The sequence below is a fragment of the Bubalus kerabau genome, chromosome 9, assembly GCF_029407905.1.
Source record: "Bubalus kerabau isolate K-KA32 ecotype Philippines breed swamp buffalo chromosome 9, PCC_UOA_SB_1v2, whole genome shotgun sequence".
In the NCBI taxonomy this organism is placed as follows: Eukaryota; Metazoa; Chordata; class Mammalia; order Artiodactyla; family Bovidae; genus Bubalus; species Bubalus kerabau.
In genome coordinates, this window is record NC_073632.1 from 84048418 (window position 1) to 84070241 (window position 21824).

The following is a 21824-nucleotide window of genomic DNA, read 5'->3' on the forward strand; positions in this document are numbered from 1 at the left end:
AAGTGAAGTCGCTCAGTCGTGTCCGACTCTAGACATCAGCAATTCTCCCTATTTAGTGGCTTCAAATCCTCTTTTCTATCACAGAGTCCTACCCTTAGTTCCTACCCATAAATAAAACACCCTATGAGTGAATGACACCACCCTTATGGCAGAAAGCGAAGAGGAACTAAAAAGCCTCTTGATGAAAGTGAAAGTGGAGAGTGAAAAAGTTGGTTTAAAGCTCATCATTCATAAAACAAAGATCATGGCTTCTGGTCCCATCACTTCATGGGAAATAGATGGGGAAACAGTGGAAACAGTGTCAGACTTTATTTTTTGGGGCTCCAAAATCACTGCAGATGGTGACTGCAGCCATGAAATTAAAAGACGCTTACTCCTTGGAAGGAAAGTTATGACCAACCTAGATAGCATATTCAAAATCAGAGACATTACTTTGCCAAAAAAGGTTTGTCTAGTCAAGGCTATGGTTTTTCCAGTGGTCATGTATGGATGTGAGAGTTGGACTGTGAAGAAGGCTGAGTGCCGAAGAATTGATGCTTTTGAACTGTGGTGTTGGAGAAGACTCTTGAGTCCCTTGGACTGCAAGGAGATCCAACCAGTCCATTCTGAAGGAGATCAGCCCTGGAATTTCTTTGGAAGAACTGATGCTAAAGCTGAAACTCCAGTACTTTGGCCACCTCACGCGAAGAGTTGACTCATTGGAAAAGACTCTGATGCTGGGAGGGATTGGGGGCAGGAGGAGAAGGGGACAGCAGAGGATGAGATGGCTGGATGGCATCACTGACTCGATGGATGTGAATCTGGGTGAACTCCAGGAGTTGGTGATGGACAGGGAGGCCTGGCGTGCTGCGATTCATGGGGTTGCAAAGACACGACTGAGCGACTGAACTGAACTGAACTGACTGATGAGTGAATGAAAGTCACTCAGTCATGTCTGACTCATTGTGATTCCATGGACTATACAGTCCATGGAGTTCTCCAGGCCAGAATACTGGAGTGGGTAGCCTTTCCCTTCTCCAGGGGAATTTCCCAACCCAGGGATGGAACCCAGGCTCCCGCACTGCAGGTGGATTCTTTTATCAGCTGAGACACAAGGGAGGCCCCAACGCCCTATGGATATCCTAATTGCCATTTCAAACTGAACTTGTTCATAATTGAACTCATATACTCCCTGGATTCCAAACTCTTCTCTTCCTGTCTTCTTTAACTTACAGGACCGGACCATTACCCTCCCATTTCCCCAAATAATAAAACCTGGAAATCATCCCATATATTACCATCCCAATCAGTCAGTAAATCTTACTGCTTCAATTCAAAGATCTCTTGCCGTATTTTCCTCGATTCCTTTCCATCTACCCTTGGCTTAATTTATTTCTAGATCACTGAAGAATCTTCTGACTCTTTTCCAGCTGCCAGTCTACTCTTCTGCAGTTTTACTTCCTCAGTACCGCTACAGCTACGTTTCTAAAGAAAAACAAAAACGCCCAGTATCCTTTCTGAGTTCCCAATCACAGCTTTCACAAGGGCCTGGGGAGGAGAGACTCCAAATAAGACTCCTGCTTTCCGCTCCCTTTTTCCTCCAACATCCATCCTAAGGCCTCCATCAGTGAAGTGACTGAAGCACTCTCCTAAGATCTGAGACCCTGCCTCAGGCTTCCTTCCCCTATCCGGCCACTCTTGTCCGCTCCCAAGTTCTGCCTGAAGGTTCTTCATTGCCAAAGCTTTCTCTGTCCACCCTCTCCCAACCACACACCTAAGTTGGATAGCTCTCTGCTGCGTGGTCCTCTGTCCACCGCCACTCCACCTTTTTTTTTTTTTTTTTCCTTCAGAGGATAACAACTCAGGTCAACAGAGGATTGGAAAGGGAAGGAGGAGAAATTTTTTAAAGGGTTTTGGATTCAAGAGTCCAAATTTTGTTGGTTTGGGGAAGTACCTTAACCTCTCTGGGCCTGATTTCCTCTTGTATAACGGGTGTATAACGGGGATGTTAATCCTACCATCACACACACACACACACACACACACACACACACACACACACACGCACAGCCCTGGTTCACACCTGGTTTCCTCCTGTGTATAATGGGAATGTTAATCCTACCATGACACACACACACGCACACGTGAGATGGTGTGGAGTACATGGTTGGGCAGAATCAGTCTGTTCACAGGTAGCGCCCGAGCCTGGCACCGTGGGCGGCCCAGAACTAATGAGCCTGGACCGCGGGATGCCGCGGGCGGCGCGACAACACCAGGCGCCGGAGGTGGGGGGGCTCCTCTAGTCGAAGCCGAACAGCCCCAACTCCGCCCGCCCGGGATGGGGCGGGGAGGCGGGGGCAAAGACGAGGCTCCTCCCCGCCCGCTGCCCGCCGCCACCAGACGCTCCCTCGGGCCGAGCCCGGCCAACGCCCGGCCGGCGAGACAGCCCAGGACATCCGCCCCCAGCTTTCCGTGAGCCTCTGTGCCCCCGGGGCCGCCCCGGGTCTCGGCCTCCGCTCCCCAGCCCGCCGTCTCCATCGCGGCGCGCGGGGCGCACCTGACCCTGCGGGCGGAGCGGCGGGCGGGGCTCCGGGCCTGACGCGGCGGCGGCATGGAGCGAGCGTGATTCATCAGCCGCTGCGCCGGGCCGGAGCGGGGCGAGCGCAGCGGCCGCCCAGGCGCCCAGGGCCGGGCTGCGGTGGCGGCGGCGTCCCCGCCGGGCCTCGCGCGCGCTTCCCTAGCTGTCGGCGGCTGGCCCGCGGCAGAGGTCAAGATGGAAGAGATCCTAAGGAAGCTGCAGAAGGAGGCGTCCGGGAGCAAGTACAAAGCCATCAAAGAGAGCTGTACCTGGGCCCTGGGTAAGCGCGCCGAGCGGGGCGCCGGGCACCTGCCGGCGGTCCCGGAGGGCCGCGCCGGGGAGGGCTGTGATGGCCCCTCTGTGGGGTGCTGGTGGGGGGCTTTCGCTGAGTAGCTGTGACCGATGCTTTTTCGCGCAATTGCGAGAGTTGCCTCGGAGAATTGATGGGTGATGTGCGAATTTGGATTCGGGCGTGTACATCCATCCGCCTACCTTCTGGTCTCTTGATCTTCTCCCAAATCTTAATGGGGAACCGCCGTGCTCCCCTCCCGGCGGCCCCTTTCTTCACGTCCCCTGCACGGCGGACGACGGTCACCCATCTCCGAGTTCGGATCACAGGCCGGTGGGAAAACACCGGCCTGATTCCAAAGCGCCTGTGGGCTAGAGGGAAGTTGAACCGTCAGCCGCGGTCTCAAGTACCTTGGCGTGTAACCAGGAAGAACAGCTTATTTGCTTTTTCCTGATAGAGGCCAGCTTGTTAAGTATTAGCTTTCGTGGTTATTGTAAACGAAAAATAACATACAGGTGGGATGGCGTTACCTCTGCAGTTCCATTGTTGTCCGCCCTTCAGACAGATTTGATTTTAAGATTTGTGAACTCTGCAAGCACTGAAATAAGTTCCAGGTAGCAAATTTGTGTTTGTTGTCCACAATTTGGATTGTAGAACTCAACCTCGGAGAAAACGGCAAAACATTCAATTAGGCAAGAATGTGGGCAATCAAAATTGTCTGGATGGGAATTCAGGGGGGTCAGGAGTGTACTTGGGGGTAATAGTGATGCTTGAGGAGGGAGAAAAGGAAGGGCCAAGAAGAAACCAGGGCAGCCCTCTGGGCCCCTAGCCTTCCCCAAGCCTGCAAGTGATTCCTTAGTTGCCACCCAGTCAAAACAGAAAATTGAATCCCTTTCTCTCGCAACCAAAAAGCCATCAGTGTTTGTCATGACACTCTGCTGTGGTACAGCCTGGGAAGGGCCGTTAGTAGGTTTTCTACTAAATGGAGAATTCTGTTGGTGCTCTACGCATCTCGGTTAGTATTTAGAAGATCTAAATTCACATATGTTTGAGTGTGTGTGCACAGACCATCACTTTTTTTTTTTTTTTAACCTCTGTCTGTCATCACAAAATTTTCTAGAATGTTGTCTAGGAAGTTTATCTTGTAGGCAGAATCAGAACTTGACCATTTGTTTACTGTTAGAGGGGGAAAAAAAATGGACCAGATTACACAAGTGAGCAGCAAGGCTCTTAAAGCCACAGTACTGTTTTTGCATTGCCATTGTCATCAGTCGAGTGATGGGGTAGATTCTCAAAGGCTTCAAATGAAAGGTCACAGATGTCCGGGTAACATAATCTAGCAGGTCCTGACTGCACTCTAGACAGGCTCTTACGTGTACTTGTTATTATTTTGCTGTAAGTTAAGCAGATTTAGATAGCATGGGGGAGGAGAGGAATCTAGCATTTTTAATGTTTGGATTTTGATACTCTACATCTTGTTAAGTTAAAGTGCAATGTTACCTAGTTTAGGTCCTTGAAAAAGCCCAGAGCTGAGGCAGCTAGATAATGTGAGCAGAGCCTGGAGTTCAGCCTGATGGAAAGAGTAAATGGGATTCTTTTCCCAGGGGCCATTCTCAGCAAGAGATGGGAGTGCATGAAACAGTTAAATAACAGTGCTGCGGAGCATTCATTGTGCAGGTTGGAAGGAGTAAACCAGGAAAACAGATCAAAGAAGAGAGAGTGAATGTGAGGTCAGGGATGGGGGTGAGGGGACTGGTATGAGTTGGTGGGCTTTTGAAGTCAATTGGACTTGAAGAATGGGTAAGCTGTAGGTTTCTGCTTTTCTTTGCTTGTGTAGCAAAGATTTATTAAGACCTCCTCTGTACTGAGCAGTGGGGAGAGAAAAATGAATAAAATGCTTCCTCCCTGTAATTAGCTTGTTAGGAGGGTATGTTGGAGGGAGAATGCTGCAGAAACAAAGACGTCAAGGTATGGCTTCCTGTTCTCTTTCCCACTCCAGTCCGTTTTCCACTGTTCCATCTTTTTTTTTTTTTAACTATAAAATACTTTTCACTTCTCAATCCCCATACTGCTTTTTACAGTAAAGTGTGAATTCCTTAGAATGCTCTTTGGAATCTAGCCCCAGCCTTCTTTCCTGGCGCCCTCACAGCAGGGGTTCATCGGTCCCCAGTAAGCCGTGTACTTTCTTGTACATGCTGTGTGCTGCATTTTCCTCTGCCTGGGCTCATGCTAGTCCTTCTGCCACGGCTTACCTTTCCATCCAGACTCCCAAGGCTCAGCTCACATACGAAGGCCCCCCTGAGCTCTGCAAGTGAATCGGTGCTCCTCTGGGCTCTTAGCTCTGCCCTTGGGATCCTCTAGAGCACCTGCTTTTGGGGATTATAGTTGGTTATGCCCACAGCTACTCTTTTAGGGGCAGGATGATTGAGAATTATATTGGATTCAGGAGACAAAAAGAAACAATTCAAGCAGACTTAAAGCAAAGTAGAATGTTTTCAGTCTGTGAACTAAACAGCCCTTGGAAGGCTAGCTGTGGGTTAAGTTTGGTTCAGGGATTAGATACTGTTACAAGGATCTTACTCTGTTCTTTTGGGATGACAAACACACTCAACATGAGTCTCCAAAGCTTTGAGTTCATCAATCAGCACACTTAGACCATCTCAGGAAAGAGGGCTCGTCCCCCACTTAGACCATCATGGGAAAAAGGGGTTGTTTCCATACTTAGAGCATCTCAAGAGAAAGTAGTCATCTTACACTTGGGCCATTATAAGCGAGAGGGATCACCATGACATTTAGACCACCCCAGGAGAGAGTCATTCTTATGAAAGCTACCATGGGAGAGAGGGGTCATCTTCACGCTTAGTCCATATCAGAAGAAAGAGGTCATCTCCCACTTGGACTGTTATAGGAGAAAGACATTTAGATCATAACAAGGGAGAGGAGTCATCTACCACTAAAACTCTCATAGGAGAGAGAGCGCGCATCTCCACATTTAGGCCATTACAGGAGAAGGGGGTCACTTCCCACTTGGCCAATCATGGGATCATCCGAAGGGAGTGGAGCTCTTGCAGTCACTCCTGCCCAGTCCTTGGTGTTGATGGGTTGAGTGTGTATCCCTGAACCAGTCCTCTAGCTAAGGAGTGAAACAGGCTAGCTGCCTACAAGGCCCACTGAAATCCCAGAGTCAGCCAAAGATGGCTTCCTCAGAACAAAATTAGGGTTTGCAACTTGAGAGGCAGGTGAGTGGATGGTGGTCAGCCAAAGCAACACACGTTCACAGCGTAGACATGAGCTTCCCTAGCATAGGGACCGTCACTTAGGCTTGTTTGTGGCTTCTGCACCTAGAATATGAGAGACACATGTTCAATACATAAATAAATCAACATGTTAATGACTCATTTGGGTTTTAAGTGATATTAATCTTTTTTTTCTATTTACAAAAGTTATATATGCTCATTTTAGAATGTTGAAAAATAGTCAAACACTATAAAGAAAATAATCTCATCACCCATAGAAAACACTAATCATATTTTGGAGTATTTCCCTTCTGCAAAAGGTTTTTTACCACATATAGTGGATTGTTAGTTATTTTTTATTTTAACTTCAGCATTTTCTGAAAATTGGTTTCTGAAAATCGGTTTTCTTAATGGCTGCATACTAACTGGCAAGGAGTATGTATGTATTTTTTTCTCTATTTTGAGCTATCTAGGTTATATACTTTTCTTGTCAGTGAGGAAATGGTCTGACTAAGGAAAAGAAAAAGGGACTGAGCCACTGTGTGGAGGGCCTGAGAGAAGATTCTTCTTCAAGAACTGGCAGTCCTGAAGGTGTGGGAGCTGGAAATGGCAGGATGGAATAGAAGGGCAGATCATTAGAACTGAATTACGCATCTTTTAGAAACATTGAGTGTTTTGCATACACCAGGGGCTCCTGTTGAATTGATTTAGAAGATGGAGAAGAGAAAGAAAATTAGAAGTTGGAACACCAAGTTAAGGAAGAAGGCTGGTCTATGTAACCTCATCCTCTCATCTTTCCACCCGCTCTTCCTTCCAGCCTCAGTGTCTGCTACCTTCACAGCCAAACTGCTTAAAAAGTGGATGTAGTGCTTGCGTCCACATCCTCCCTTCCTGCTCACTCTTCAGCTCACTCCAGTCTTTCTCCTCTGTCCTTCCACCTATTGAAGAATAAGGTACTCAGACCTCAGTGTAGCAGACCACTCTCACATCCCTCTTATAGGTTCTCTTGGCCACTCGGGGCATCTACTTGACCTTGGCCTTGTGCCCTCACCCTGCCGGTTTTGAGCCTGCCTCTTTTGAGTTTTTCTGTCTCCTTTGCAGTTTCAGCTCCCATACTGGGTGTGTGCTTAGTCACGTCCAACTCTTTGTGACCCCATGGACTGTAGCCTGCCAGGCTCCTCCATCCATGGAACTTCCCAGGCAAGAATACTGGAGTGGGTTGCCATTTCCTTCTTCAGAGGATCTTCCCAACCCAGGGATTGAATCCACGTATCCTGTGGCTTCTGCATTGGCAGGCAGATTCTTTATCACTGAGCCACCTGGGAAGCTTCAGCTCCTCCCCAGCCTAAAAGTTTGTGTTTCACAAGAATTAGCCATGAACCCTCTTCTCTGACTCCCAGGCCACCTGGAGTTGAACAGTTTCAGAGCCGCAACTTCAGTTCAGTTTCTGAGAATGCGATACCCATGTTTAGATTCCTGGGCTTCCCCTTCCTCTGACACCAGCCCACTTCTTCCTCCAGTGCAACTTCCTACCCGCTTCTCTTCTGGAACGGGGAGGGCTCATTATGGCTGCTCTGTGACTTTCTCTTTGCCCTTTCCTCTCACTCTTGGTTAGCACTTGCAGGGTTGGGCACTGTTGCACAGCTTGAGTTAAATATAAACTTCCCTTTCTGATGAGGAAAACTGCAGCTTTTTGGTTGTTCGCTGTCAGACCCTCTTCTTGGGAAGCAGCATCAAGTTATCCTGGATATTGGCTGTGCCCTGCTGACTGCTGGGCCAGACTCACCTGCCTGGCCTTTGAGTTGCTCCCTGTACCTGCATCTCAGGGTTTTGTTTTACGATCCTGTCTCATCTCAAGAACTGACCTCAGTCCTTCTACTTCCTCCCTTTTCTGTGGCCCCTGCACCACTGACTCATCCGACCATCATTCCATTTTGCTCTCTTCCTCAAACCTGCTGCTATGCCCCATGGACCACAGCAGTCCCAGATCCTATCATCATGGTTTCTGTTCTTACTCCGGAGTCTCAGAGATACATTTGGTGCCCACTGTTCCCTCTGATCTCTTAGCCGTGTGGGAAGAGATGTTTCTCCTTCCCCAGTAAAGGTAACTTAGACTGACAGGGCTTGTTGACTCTAAAACAGTGAAGAGAGAAGGCAAGAGTTTGAACAAAAAAAGTGGAGACAAGTTGGAGTGTGTGATATTGTGATTTATGATAAGAAATATATATTTGGTCTTGGTCCCTGTTTCTGGCTCAGAGCTTCTAAAATCCTTGGAATTTCCCAAAAGGAAGAGAGCTAAAAATGTCATTCTTTATGTTAATGAAGTAATTTTGGACCACATCTAAGGATGGGGGCTGGTTGCCAAAACCATCCTCTGCAGTCACACTCCCCCTGACCTCCACGGAGGGGAAAGGAGCTGAAGATCAAACATCAGTGGCTGATCAGTTGTACCTGTGTAATGAAGCCTCCATAACACCTAAAGGGATGGAGTTTGGAGAGCTTCCTGGTTGACACCCAGAAAGCATGAAATCTCTCTGCCCTTTCCCCATACCTTGCCATGTGTATCTCTTCCACTGGGCTATTCCTGAATTATGTCCTTCTGTAACATACCAGTAATCTAGTAAGTAAAAGTTCCTGTGAGTTCTGTCATTCTAGCAAGTTAATTAAACCCAAGGAGGGGGTTTTTGGAAATTTTAATTTATAGCCAGTCAGTAGCACAGGTGACAACCAGGACTTGAGATTGGCATCTGAAAGTGTGGAGGTGGCAGGGTGGGAAGGTTGCAGGGGGAGTGGGTGTTACAGTCTTGTAGGACTGAGCCCAGCCTGTGGGGTCTTATATTCTTTCCAGGTAGATAGTGTCAGAGTTAAGTTAAATTGTATGACACTCAGCTGGTGTCAGAGAATTGCTTGTTGAGGGAACCATCTCCCCTACCACCTCCCAGTCCCACAAACACACATTGGACTTGGGTGCAGGATTGTTAAATCTATTGAAATAGAAAAGCTTTTATTTTGAAAGAGAATAGTGAATGTTTCATTATCACTATAATTGGAGGCTGCAAGAGTGTGAATATCCATAGCAATGGTAAAGTGTTGAGCATCCAGGTGAGGTTAATGAGATTTGGGTGTCAGCCTTCCAATCAGATTTATTCAATACTGTGTGATTTTTGAAAAGTTTCACCTGCTGTGTCATAAATGTGAGATGAGCTGTTACATAAAGTGCTTTGTGAACATGAAAGTCTCTCAAGTATAAGTTATTATTAAAGGTATTAAAACAGTATTTTCTAGGAAATAGCTCTCCTTTCTCTATTGTTATTGCAAGAATATAGCATTTTTAGTCAGTTGTAAATAGATTACATTGGCATTGTGTTTCAGGTTAGGAATTGACTCTGTCTCTAAGAGAAATGCGTCCTAATATTTAACCTCTGAGAGGAAGTCTTGTGAGCTAGAAAAGGCAGAGAATTTTTAAGTGTGGATGATTTGCATGCAGATAGTTGAGAATTGACTATAATTATAGGAATTTTGTTGGGGGGTGGTGGATGGAGAAACTAATAGTGAGATTTATGTATAGTTTAGATTCCTAGTCCTCACATATTTATTTTTAACTTTGTAATTTTCCTTTTGCAGAAACCCTCGATGGTGTGGATACCATTGTCAAGATCCCCCCACACTTGCTGAGGTAAGGAGACTGGAGTTGTAGAATATAGTAGAAGTAAAAATGGCCTGCCATGTTTTCTTGAACGGCCCGAATAACCTCTTAGGCTTATAGCACTTTAGTTGCTGACTGTTGACCTTTCTGCGTCTGTGAGCTGGGGTATTTCACGAGTGTCTTAGTGTCAGTGAGATCTGTATTCCAGAGGAACCAGCTGTGGAAGTCTTGGATGAAAGGATAAAATTGGTCAAGGAGAGAAATGACCAAAACCTAAGTGAGGACGTGGACTGTGGCTGTGGAGACTGTGGATTAGTCTCCCACCATGAGTTAGGAAACGGCGCCCACTTTGGGTTTCTCTAGTGGCTCAACTGGTAAAGAATCCGCCTGCCTTACGGGAGGCCTGGGTTTGATCCCTGGGTTCGGAAGATCCACTGGAGAAGGGAATGGCTACTAACTCCAGTATTCTGGCCTGGAGAATTTTGTGGACTGTATAGTCCATGGGGTCACAAAGAATCAGACATGATGGAGCGACTTTCACTTTGGGGGGAAGCAGTCCTGCCCCGCGTGGCATGGATTTAAGCTCTCATTGGCCCCTTGGGTGGATACCATCTCACAAACTCTGTGGCCACCTGCAGTAGTCCTGAGACAGCGAATCTATTTCCCCAGTTCCTCAACTCTCCCCACTCCCCGTACCTCCATCATTGTGAGAGAAATACATGCCTTTTGTGGAAATTTGGAAAGAGCATACGAAAGTTGCCCATAATTACACCAACCTAGAATAACCACTGAAAACAATTTAACAGATTCTCTTAACAGACTTCCCCCCAACACACATACATATTTTTACAAATTAATATGAGGCTTTATTTACAGGTTTGTTTCATGCTTGGTTTTTTTGGTCAGCACTATAGAAGAACATTTTCTAATGTCAATATATGTTCTTGAAATATTGCATATTCTTTTACTATATGGCTGTTGCAACATAAATTATTTGGTAATTTTCTTATTAAACATTTGGATTGTTTTTAGATTTTTCTTTGCAATTATTAAAAACTAAGTTTTTTGAGTATAGTTTCTATATTGTCAGAACACTTATGATTTATTACTTATTTTCTCTCTTTTCAAGTAGATTGAAAAAAGAATTATGCTTCTGTCTATTTAGAAAATGTATTACTTCTACTGTAGTGCCTGCTACAGGCTGATACATTCGTGTGTTAGTCAGTTTGTGTGTAAAGGAATCCATGCGTTAATCAAACGAAGTGTACTTTTCTCCTAAACAGATAAAATGTCTGGCAGCAACATTCTTACCCAGAGGAGGGTTATTCCAGCACACAAAGGAATGTTAAAAAATCTCCAGGAGATACAAAGGCATAGATGGTTGAAGGGAGATGATTTCCTGGTTCCCAGTTTCTATAGTTAACCTGTCTTACAATTATTTGCTTCAGAATTGATTTTGCTGTGTCTCTTTTTCCATCTCACCTCTTACGGTCACCCTTCTCCCTCTTGACAAAGGACAGCAGAGCTGTCTCCCACCCCATCCCGACTCACCTTTGTGTGTTGTCCTGGGATGCAAAACCCTCTTCCCACCCACAGAGAACTATGAAAATATTAATGTCTGTGTTGGTAAAGGGGATGAATATAATGACCAAGGCACACATCTTTTTGCAGGTTAGTTTTCATTTCTTGGCTTTCAGTGAGATTGGAAGAGGACCTAATCTGGTTATAACAAAGAAAAAAGATTTTGTTGATGGTGAATCTCCTTCATTCCTTTCTTACTTATATAAACAAGGTTTCTTAGTGCTTGCACCTTTAAAAGTGGGAAAAAAAGATATGGAATTTATATTATATTATTATTATAATATAATAATTCAGTTTCATCATATTATAACAGTAGAGAGTGTTCACTCATCAGTATATGAACTAGTTGAGAAGAAAGAGACAAATCCTGTACATTTCTTTAGAGATACATTTCCAGTAAATTTTTAATTTCCATGTTAACTATATTAACATTCTTATAAGTAATTATTAATGTTGTTTGGATCAGTTGTGTGCGTTAGTAATGCTAGCTCAAAGAAGAAAATGGAACACTTTTAAGCCTTACAGCCAGAGGAAATTTTTAAGAATCACTTTATATACATTTTTGTTGCAGGAAAATATAATGGGAAAATTCATAAAATCAAGTGTTAAACGTATTAGATTGAGAGATAATTTTGTGTGGGGAGTAAAATGGAAATACAAGTTCAAGGAGATAACAGTGCAGCCTTTTTGCAAAGAGGAGTTTGTTCATGTATTTTTTGATGGGTTTGCAAGTTGATTTGCAAATTGGTGTGGTATTTGGATTTTATTGGATACCTTTAAGTGACTGATATGTTTTAATTAAAATTGTACTAATTCCAATATGCCAGAATTACAGCCTTTGCAATGAATTAAAATTATGGTTGAGAAATTTAAATGTCAACTTAAAATGTGTGAAAAATAGTATTTAACAGTTGCAAACATGTCTGATGACACTGCTGTAAAGGTTGTTTCTCTATGCAAGGGGTTGTTGAAGCTACGGTGCAACTTTCTATGGTTGTGGATCTGTGATAAAAGGTTTGCCTTCGGTGTTAGAAGAAAGAAAGGGACAATGATACCAAAGAGGCTCCTGGTACAGTGGGCATCAAAAGACAACTGGCATTTTCTACCTCTTGGTGGGTGTGGAACCAAAAGAGCTGCAGAAAATACATTATTAATGGGCTGTGTTTGGTCCCCTGCTTAGCCACTGAATATTACACTTGTCCGTGATATTGAGCCCAGGGCCAGCTGGCCATCTTGTATGACCACAGGTTGTTGCTCAGTCACTACGTCATTTCTGACTTTGCAACCCCATGGACGGCAGCACACCAGGCTTCCCTGTCCTTCACTATCCCCTAGGATTTGCTCACATTCATGTCCATTGATTCGGTGATGCCATCCAACCATCTCATCCTCTGCCATCCCCTTCTCCTCCTGCCCTCAATCTTTCCCAGCATCAGGGTCTTTTCCAGTGAGGTGCTTCTTCACATCAAGTGGCCAAAGTATTGGAGCTTCAGTTTCAGCATCAGTCCTTCCAATGAATATTCAGGGTTGACTTCCAAAAAGAAAGAAAAAAAACCCATCAACAGGCACCTCCACAACTGAGTGTTTCCAGCTTTGGCCCAGCTTCTTTATTCTTTCTGGAACTGTTTCTCCCAAGTAGCATATTGAACACTTACTGACCTGGGGGACTCATCTTCCGTGTCATATTTTTTTGCCTTTTCATACTGTTCATGGGGTTCTCGAAGCAAGAATAACCACTGGAGTGGTTAGCCATTCACTTCTCCAGTGGACCATGTTTTGTCAGAACCCTCCACTGTGACCTGTCTGCCTTGTGTGGCCCTGCACAGCATGACTTATAGCTTCACAAGGCTGTGATCCATATGATCATTTTGGTTAGCTTTCTGTGATTCTTGTTTTCTTTCTGGAGTCTGTGGGATTGTAGTTCATGCTTCTTCTGTCTGCCCTCTGATGAATGAGGATACGACTGTAAGAGGTAGTCACAAAATTGATGGGAAGGATGCCAGATGAGGAACCATAGATGAATACATATATATGTGTGTGTGTGTTTACCTGTCTTTACCAATATTAGAATATAACTCAGAGTGTTTGTCTGAATGATAGAAGCTGTTGATATCATCCTGTATACAGAGGAATGTGTGTTTTTGCATTCCAGATGTGCAGCAAAGTCTATCAAGCATCCTTGTACAGAGAACTGAGCTGTATGAATGAGACACAGCAGATGTAAGCATTGCTCTCAGAGGTTTTATATTCTCCAAGAGGAGACTGAAAACAAATGTAGCTGGGAAAAAAACACTTATGAAGCAGCAAGTATAAATTGATTATGGAATTTTATGCCTATCAGAAGGTTTCAGTTTGACTATGACTTGTAATAGTTGGGAGCCTTTCAAAGCCTGTTTTAGCCTATGTGAATAAGCCATAATCAAACAAAAATGAGCTATTGAATTAATGAATCTGCTTGACTATTTGATATCAGGGAAACAAACACCATAATGGACTTTCCCCCTCTATGGTAAATCAGTTTTCCTTTAATCCTTTGATTCTTCTTCCAGGCATTTTTAAACCCACAGTGCACTTACTCTGTCCAGTACTGTGTTTAACTTGTTTGAGCACAATAAACTAAAAAAATCTTTTTAATTTAGGTGCTGTAATTGTCTGCTTATAAGAATTTGGATTTCTTATTTTTCTTCAGTTATACTTCTATTTTAATGACTTTTTTTTCCTTCAGTTATATTTAGTATATGAGAAAGAAACCAGACTCATAAACTATTTCTTGGCATTCTTCTGATTTTGTATTCAGATTCAGTTTCCATTTCTGTTATGTAATCATCTAGAAATGATTATTTGCAAAAATGTTTTGTTGTTTCAGGTTTTGAAACGAGCTATCAGGACTAGATTAAATATCAAATACTTTTGCTGTGCCTTTTTTCTTATTTTTTCTTTTGCCATTGATTGTCTTTCAAGTTAAATATGTTAGCATTCTGATAGATAATTACTAATACTGATCGATTGTATACATTAGTAATGGTAGTTCAAACCAGAAGAAAATTGAATCGTTGAAAGAACTAAGGTTGTAATATCTTCTTTTTTTTCTTAATTTTTTTTTCTTTGACCATTGATTGCTCGGAGGACTTCTTGTGCAAATGGAAGTCCACAAGTCACATGAATGATTTTAGTGACTCTGGTGACTGGATTTGGTCATGCCTAGGGCACTATGAGAAACCTATGAAAAAAGGTTTTAGATGGAATGGAGTGGTCAGAGGCATTGTTTATTTCTGCCCTAAGCTCGTTCACTGAACAAATGCCCAGTCTTATTGTTGATACAGTGAGCAGCCTTAGCAACCATGATGGGGATTCACATCAAGTACGCAGTGAGGTTCAGTATCAGGGATGGGGGAAGGGCCAGGGAATTCACCCTGTAGAGTATTTCCTGAATTTGTCAGTAGACAGTCACTTGAACATCCTTCCGCCTTCCTGCCCATAGTCTTGCTTTTTGATCTTGGGGGTGAGATTTAAGCATCCTTATCTTCCTCCTGGAGGAGCCTGAACCCTCACTCCTTTTTAAAGATTTTTTTTTTTTTTTGGCTGCCCATGCTTTTTGCTGTGGCTTGAGGTTGAATAGTTGTGGTGAGTGGGCTGTAGAGAAAGTGGGCTCAGTAGTCATGTGTGAGCTTAGTTGCCCGACCAGGGATTCAACCTACATCCCCTGCATTGGAAATTGGATTCTTAATCACCATGAAGTCCTCTTTTCTCTCTGCTTAAACTCAGGTCTTACATGTCTTTGCAGGGTTGAATAAAACCTGTGAATCAGTGGGCAGTGGTGGTGTGCCCAAGCTCAAGGAAGAGGCCTTCCTCAGGCTGCGGCTATCTTTTTCTCAGCCTTCTTGTTTGACTGGCAAAAGGCAGCTTAGGATGTTCCCTCCAAGTTGACAGACTTGATAAAATATCTCTGCCCAAGTCAAGTTATGTCCAACAGTTACTGACTCCATCATTGTTAGTTGCTGGTTTTTCAGCCAAGTAAGAAATGAGACTTGGAAGCTATTGATCAAGAACTATTAATAGTTAACAATATTAAATGTTTTCTCTTTCCTTTTTTCTACTTGCTCTCACCCTACACCTCTTGCCTTTCCCGCCGTGGTTTGGGAATCAAGTAATGTAACCAAAGTAACCTGATCAGTTATGGAATTTTCGGGGCTGCTCTGGGTTTTGTTATGAATATTCAGGGCTGGTGTCTGTGTTTCGTGAGGCTATCACCAGCCACCTGGAGGGGCCACAACTTCTGTAATGTTTAACTTGTTGCAAGTTGATACATTGGTCTTTCGCTTTCGTGCCCACTGTCTTTGTGATGGCTTGGTTATGATGATACCTAGATCTGTCTGATGTTTTTCTCTCTGAAATATTGAAGAACTTATATTTTTTCTAACCCTATGTGTTAAAAGGAAAAGGGCTTATGTCATTTCTGTGGACCATTCGGTATCATTGTTATTTGCAGTCACTGGCTCTTCTAGATCCTTCTTGACCTGCTGGCAAGTTCCTGAGGAACGTCCCTCCCTTTCCAATGGACTCGTATAGTGTCCTTCTGCTTCTCAGTCTTGGCTGGAAATGCTCAGTACCTCTGCTGGCATCTGACCATCAGAGAAAAAAGCTCTTCCCATGACCAAGACCATGGTCTTAGTCATGTACACATGCAAGAGGGTATAAAACTAGAGTTTTACTGAGGGCATTTCCGTCTCTGCCCTCCTCCTGTGGGAGTTATCTCGTACACTGAAATAGAGCATACTTGTTAGAGTCCTCTTCCTTTTGCCTGCCAGGACCAAGACAGCAGGTCTCGAGGTCTGTGGTTAGCAATCCAATGCTCCCCTTTACATGGGACACTGAAACACTAGGGACGTGTTTTCTGAGCTGCTTTTTTCATCACAATTGTTCGCTGTGTGTCTTATGCGATATTCCTTACTTCCTGTTACTACTTATCCTTGAAGACTGACCTGTGGTTAGTGGAAGGGATCCTTCTTTCCTTTGCGCCTTCACTGTTTTCTGTCATGAATTTGTCATGGCATTTACCAGTCAGGCTGGGAATTGTTTAGGGGATCTGTTTGAGACCCTTTTTTCAAGGAGTTCATATACATAAATTTTTCATCTTTTTAACCTCCTAGTTCAGTGCCCTCTAAATGTTCAGAGGATGAAAATGCCTCTCCAGACCCTGCATTGTGCATCTCAGTGAACCTGTGTCCTCATCTCCGAGGTTCTTGGAAAACATAGCATTTGGAAGAATCTGTGTCATAGCATTTGGAAGAATCTGTACTTTAGCAGTAGAATCTCAAATATCTCATTGGCTGAAAGGATGGGTCCCAAAGAGTAGACCAGAAATCCAACACCCTGTCCATTGACCTCAGCTAGTATAGTCTTAAACCCCTTACTCTCTTCTCAATCAAAGCCCTGGCTAGTCTAATGTCTCATTTGATTGAGGTTGAGGGTTTGTAGTAGTTATTAATATCATGACCTGATTAATGGTCTGTGTCAAAGGACACTGAATATACAAGGGGCTCAGCTCTCAGTAGGTTCCCATGAAGAGTCCTTGACCCACCTGGATGAGGCACTCTGCCTGCCCTACAACCGCCCCCAGTGTGAATTTGACTTGGAGTCAAATTTCTGTTCTAAAGAAATAAAGAGTCTCCACCTCCATCCCTCTCCAGTCCAGGATTTTCCCTTTCTCTGAGCCCAAGTCACTTACGACAGGACTGGTCCAGATGAGATAAAACCATCAAGGGAATCCTCGCTCAATCTCGTTCAAAGGCAGCCATTGGCAGCAAACCGCCTATTGGCATTTCTCAGTGCCTTTGGGGACAATCCCAGACATCACTGCAGCCATGACCCGGTTGCCATTTTGCTTACCTTCTCCATGATTCTTCAGAGCCAACCTCAGCCTAATTGCTTTTTTCCTGCCAGTTGCAATTCCCAGGAAGAATATTTAACAGTCCTACTTCCCATTTGTCCTTATATGTGTGCCCCACTCCCTCCCATCCCCACGCTGGCTAAGCCTCTGCCCAGCCCTGTAGAGCAGTGGCCCCCAGCCTTTTTGGCACCAGGGACCAGTTTCATGAAAGACATTTTTTCCATGGATGGGGGAGGGGGGATGGTTTCAGGATGATTCAAGTGCATTACATTTATTGTGCACTTTATTCTATTATTATTGCATCAGCTGCACCTCAAATCATCAGGCATTAGATCCCAGAGGTTGTGGACCCCTGCTCTAGAGGCTTCATTTTGCCTGCCTAGTCCAGACACTTCTTTCAGCCCAGATGCTGACAGGTTCCTCCTTGTTTTGATTTAGGGACCAACTGATTTTTCATGGAGGGTGGGAACATGCTCATTAGCATTCATGTTTGGAAAGAACCATCTGTAATAGCTTCCTATTCTTTGTAAGGCTTTAATTGTTTTTCTCTTGCTTTTATCTATTTTAGGGCTTTTGTTCTGTGCTTTGAACCCTGCAGCAACTTCTACAGGTTTTGCAAGTTTTTTGTTTGTATTTTAATTGAAGAAATAATTGTCTCCATATCAACTGGGAAGGACTGTGTGTGATTTCAAATGGATCAGTGGGTTTTTGCAGGCAGTTTCAATCTCATCATTGTTGTTTCTGCCTTTCTGAGGACATGGAGATATGTTGGGCTCCCCTTCCTACCTCTACTGTCAAGAGGCGGAATCAGAGGCTGCCAGTGTAGGATTTCCAGGTCCTGTCTTCAGCTCGTGCTAACGGAACGGAGGATGTTAGCATAAATGCAGGACGGGTGCTTCTGATGAGGCCTCTATGTTAGTCCAGGTAAATTGCAAGTACCTGTGCTTCTTCCGGATTTGAACTCATCTTGAGGTCTTCTCTTGGTGATTTCTGGTTTTCCTCCACTCTATGGCTGACTTCTCTTTGCAGAGGCACACACATGTAAGTTTTGACTCCTGATCTTTTGCTGGTTCGGCACCAGAAAAAAAAGGAATAGGATGCTTAAGATACTTTAGTTAGTCTAAGTCTGGCTCATTTTCAGTCTTAGCAAAGTCTTTATCGTTCCCAGTCATGAAAGGAAATATGGAGGGAGCCATCAATCTTGCCTTGGGTCAGTGGGAATCATTTAAGTGAAAAAGAACTTGCCACAGAGTCAACCTGAACTGTGCCAGCTCCCTGGGATCCAGCTTCCTTAAACAGGTGAGCAGAATGACATTTCTGGCCACAAAAACCAGTTGGCAGGGAGAAAGTGGCATGTGTAATAGCCAATAAGTAGCCTGTAAGTCAGTGCTTGAGAGTGGTGGGGATGCTGAAATCCATATTAGAAATCAAGGTGCCCCAAAGATCTAGTCTTTTTTTTCTCCTTTTATTCCTTTCCCTACTGCTATGGAAACAAAGAGTATTCCCATCACTTTTTAGCATCATATAAATGACAATACTATTCCTAACTTACAAGCACCTCCTTCTGTATATATGCCAGCTTATAAAGCCAATTCTAATGATTTTCATTTTCTAACCTCTTTGATAAGGAAGACCTACAATTAACTTTCAATTACAAAGCTTCCTCTTGTTAATAGCCCTAAACCTCAAAGCACTTTAAATGATGTGGTCAGTTAGAGAAGTGCATAACCTACCCAAGCTGGGATGGTAGGGGTTGTTGGGCTTGAGTGATATTTTGGGATGTGAGCAAAACCAGCCATGGCCACTCATCCTTCCATTATAACAGGTGGTTGATGCCTTTATTTTATGGCACTTGGCTCTAAAGGGAAGTGTTAGAAGGAAACAGAAAACGTGTAACAGTCCAACTGTAAATTTTCTTTCTTCAGTTTTCATTCCTTTTGAGTGGAATGAAGGTAGGATTTTTGCTGTATGGATGGTTCTGTGCTTACTTTTTATAATTGTGTCTTACAGGCAATTTAGGTCCAAATTTCCTGCTTTAACTTCAGAGTATGCCTTTGAGAAATTGTTTGTATTGAGTTTAAAAAAACGGATTCCGAGAGATTGGTAGGGACTGGAGCTTGTTGATTCAGTGACGTAAATGACTCGGTGAGGTGTTTGTATCTCTCATTCTCCAAAACCTTCCTACTGGGAATGGTGCAAAGACTAGAATCCTGTTTAGTTTCTTTGGATATCTTTATTAAATATTTACTATTTGTATTGTAGCGCCTATTTATGTGTACTTGGACTTAACTCAGTAGGGTTATGTAATTACACAGTGCTCTGATGTATGTTTTTCCAGTCTAATAAATTTCACACAGGAGATCTCTTATTACTGATTTTATAACTCAGTACTCTGTTAATATGATGCCTCTTGGCATGCTTAATTGCTTGTGATTCACATGTTCTCAACTAAATTTGGGATGCTAGAACCTACGTTGACAATTTTCAACCTTTATTTTGTGCCAAGGACTCTTAGGTATTAAGCATGCTGGTCTCCATCCTGCCTTTTCTCTTGTGAGACAGGGGAAGTCCTGAAACTTGAAAAGACTCCTTGAACCAGGCTGGGACAGAGTCAGAGTTGTTAGAGTCAAAGTGGCCATTCTTAACACATTACAGAGTATTACCTCTCCCATTATGGACAACACAGAAGTTCATGTTTTCTGCTTTGCAATTTATGTGAAATGCTGAGATATATAAAACTAAATTTCATGCAATAAGTTATTTGATGAAGCACCATGATTGAAAAGTACTCTTGGAAAATGGGCTATATTTAGCTACTGCTCATCCCATGAATAGGACTTCCCAGGTGGCGCTAGTGGTAAAGAACCTGCCTACCAATGCAGGAGACAGGAGAGAAGTGGGTTCGATCCCTGGGTTGGGACAGTCCCCTGGAGGCAGGCATGGCAATCCACTCCAGTATTCCCGCCTGGAGAATCCCATGGAGAGAGGAGCCTGGTGGGCTACAGTCCATGGGGTCATAAAGAGTAGGACACAACTGAAGCATGCACACACATCCATGAATACAACTTACTAATGTAGGAATATCAGTGAGGTCACTTTGTATTGAAAACAATTTTAAGTGCAATTTCCAAGGAGCTGGAGCTTTTAAAGAGGGAGTATCTTGTATGGAGACTGAGGGGCGAGCCATAACTTATTAAAGCTTTTGAGATAAATGTGTAGATGTGACTTTGCCAGGAAATGACCAAAATTGACTTTTCCTCTCTGTAAGGCAAAAAGAGAGTTAAGATAAAAGAGACACTAGTCTGGGATTGATGTGAATACCCACTGGGAAGCCTGGGTAATTATGTGATTAAAAAATGAACCCTCATGTCTCCAAGTTTTGGCTCCCGTGACAAAGGGAAGAGTCTAGCAACTCAAATGCTTGCTTTAGGGATGGTTAAGATGAGCAAGTGCTTCTCTGGTGGCTCAGCAGTTAAGAATCCGCCTGCCGATGCAGGAGATGAGGGTTCAATCCCTGGGTTGAGAAGATCCCCTGAAGGAGGGCATAGCATCCCACTCCAGTATTCTTGCCTGGAGACAGAGGAGACTGGTGGGCTACAGTTCATAGGGTCGCAAAGAGTCAGACATGACTGAAGCGACTTAGCACGTGCACACAAGATGAGCAAGCCTGCAGAATTACCAAGGGAAGACTTATGGTAGGGTTCATTGTATGGCCTAAACTAAAGGAATATTTCTAGAACAGGTTGTATTTAAAGTGGCTCTAAATACAGGCTCATTTTTAAGTTAATGATATCCAGAGAACTGTTGCATTTCAAAGATTTTTAAAATTCTGCCCATTGCTTCCTTTGCTTTGTAAGCCCCATTTTCTTTTTCTATATTTACCAGCTGGGAGGAAAGTCCTTTGAAAACAAAAGGGGTTTTGTGTGCTCATTTCAGAAAGGTTGATAGAGAAGCCGAGAAACTGGGCCTAAGGGTCATGGGGGAGCAGGCAGAGGGAGGGGCCTGAGCACAGAGGCCGCCCAAGTTGCACTGTGGAGGGCGGCTGACCCTACAGGACTTTCACTCCATCTAGTCTCTGAAATAAAGCTGGATGTGGACGATAAGGCCAGTAACATGACATTTGCTTAAAAGGAGGAGGAGAGCATTCATGTGTTTCAGAGGTAGTAAAAATACAGCTGTAATTAAAGTCAATAGGATATTTGATTAAGAAAGAAAGCAATTGTTAGTTTAAGGTGTGTCTGCTGGAGCGGTCAGTACAATGGACACATTTATAAATATTTGTTCCTGCTGATTGCCTTGCATCTCCGGGTCTTGAATGTCCACATCTCTATTGGCGGCACCAGGAACCCTGATTGGTAGTAGGAAGAGAGTTCAAGGGACATCTCGGCTCTGGGGAAGAAGCTGTGGGTTAGGGGGGGACGGATACCCTGGGTTTGGAGCCAGGGCCAAGCAAGCAACATTCTATGTGCTGGGAACACAGTGGGAAACAAAGCAGAAACTCTCCTGTTAGAGCCCACCACTTGCTGAAGGGGAAGGAAGCATCAAGATACCTTAGGTCCTGGTTCTCTCATGTAGGACCACTGGGCCCCTCAGCCAGTCATTGTGCCTGTCAGCTTGTGTGAATG

The 21824-nt window shown here is 44.0% G+C and overlaps 1 protein-coding gene across 6 annotated transcripts in view; it reads left to right on the forward strand.

Moving 5' to 3' along the window:
• The first annotated feature begins 2613 nt into the window (after window positions 1-2613).
• ARFGEF3 (ARFGEF family member 3) overlaps window positions 2614-21824 on the forward strand; it is a 171348-nt gene continuing 152137 nt past the window's right edge. For all 6 annotated transcript variants that reach the window (XM_055535739.1, XM_055535742.1, XM_055535740.1 and 3 more), the window contains exons 1-2: window positions 2614-2837; window positions 9707-9758. In XM_055535739.1, the coding sequence (XP_055391714.1) occupies window positions 2753-2837; window positions 9707-9758 (137 nt within the window). In that variant the 5' untranslated portion in view covers window positions 2614-2752. The remainder of the gene's footprint in view (window positions 2838-9706; window positions 9759-21824) is intronic.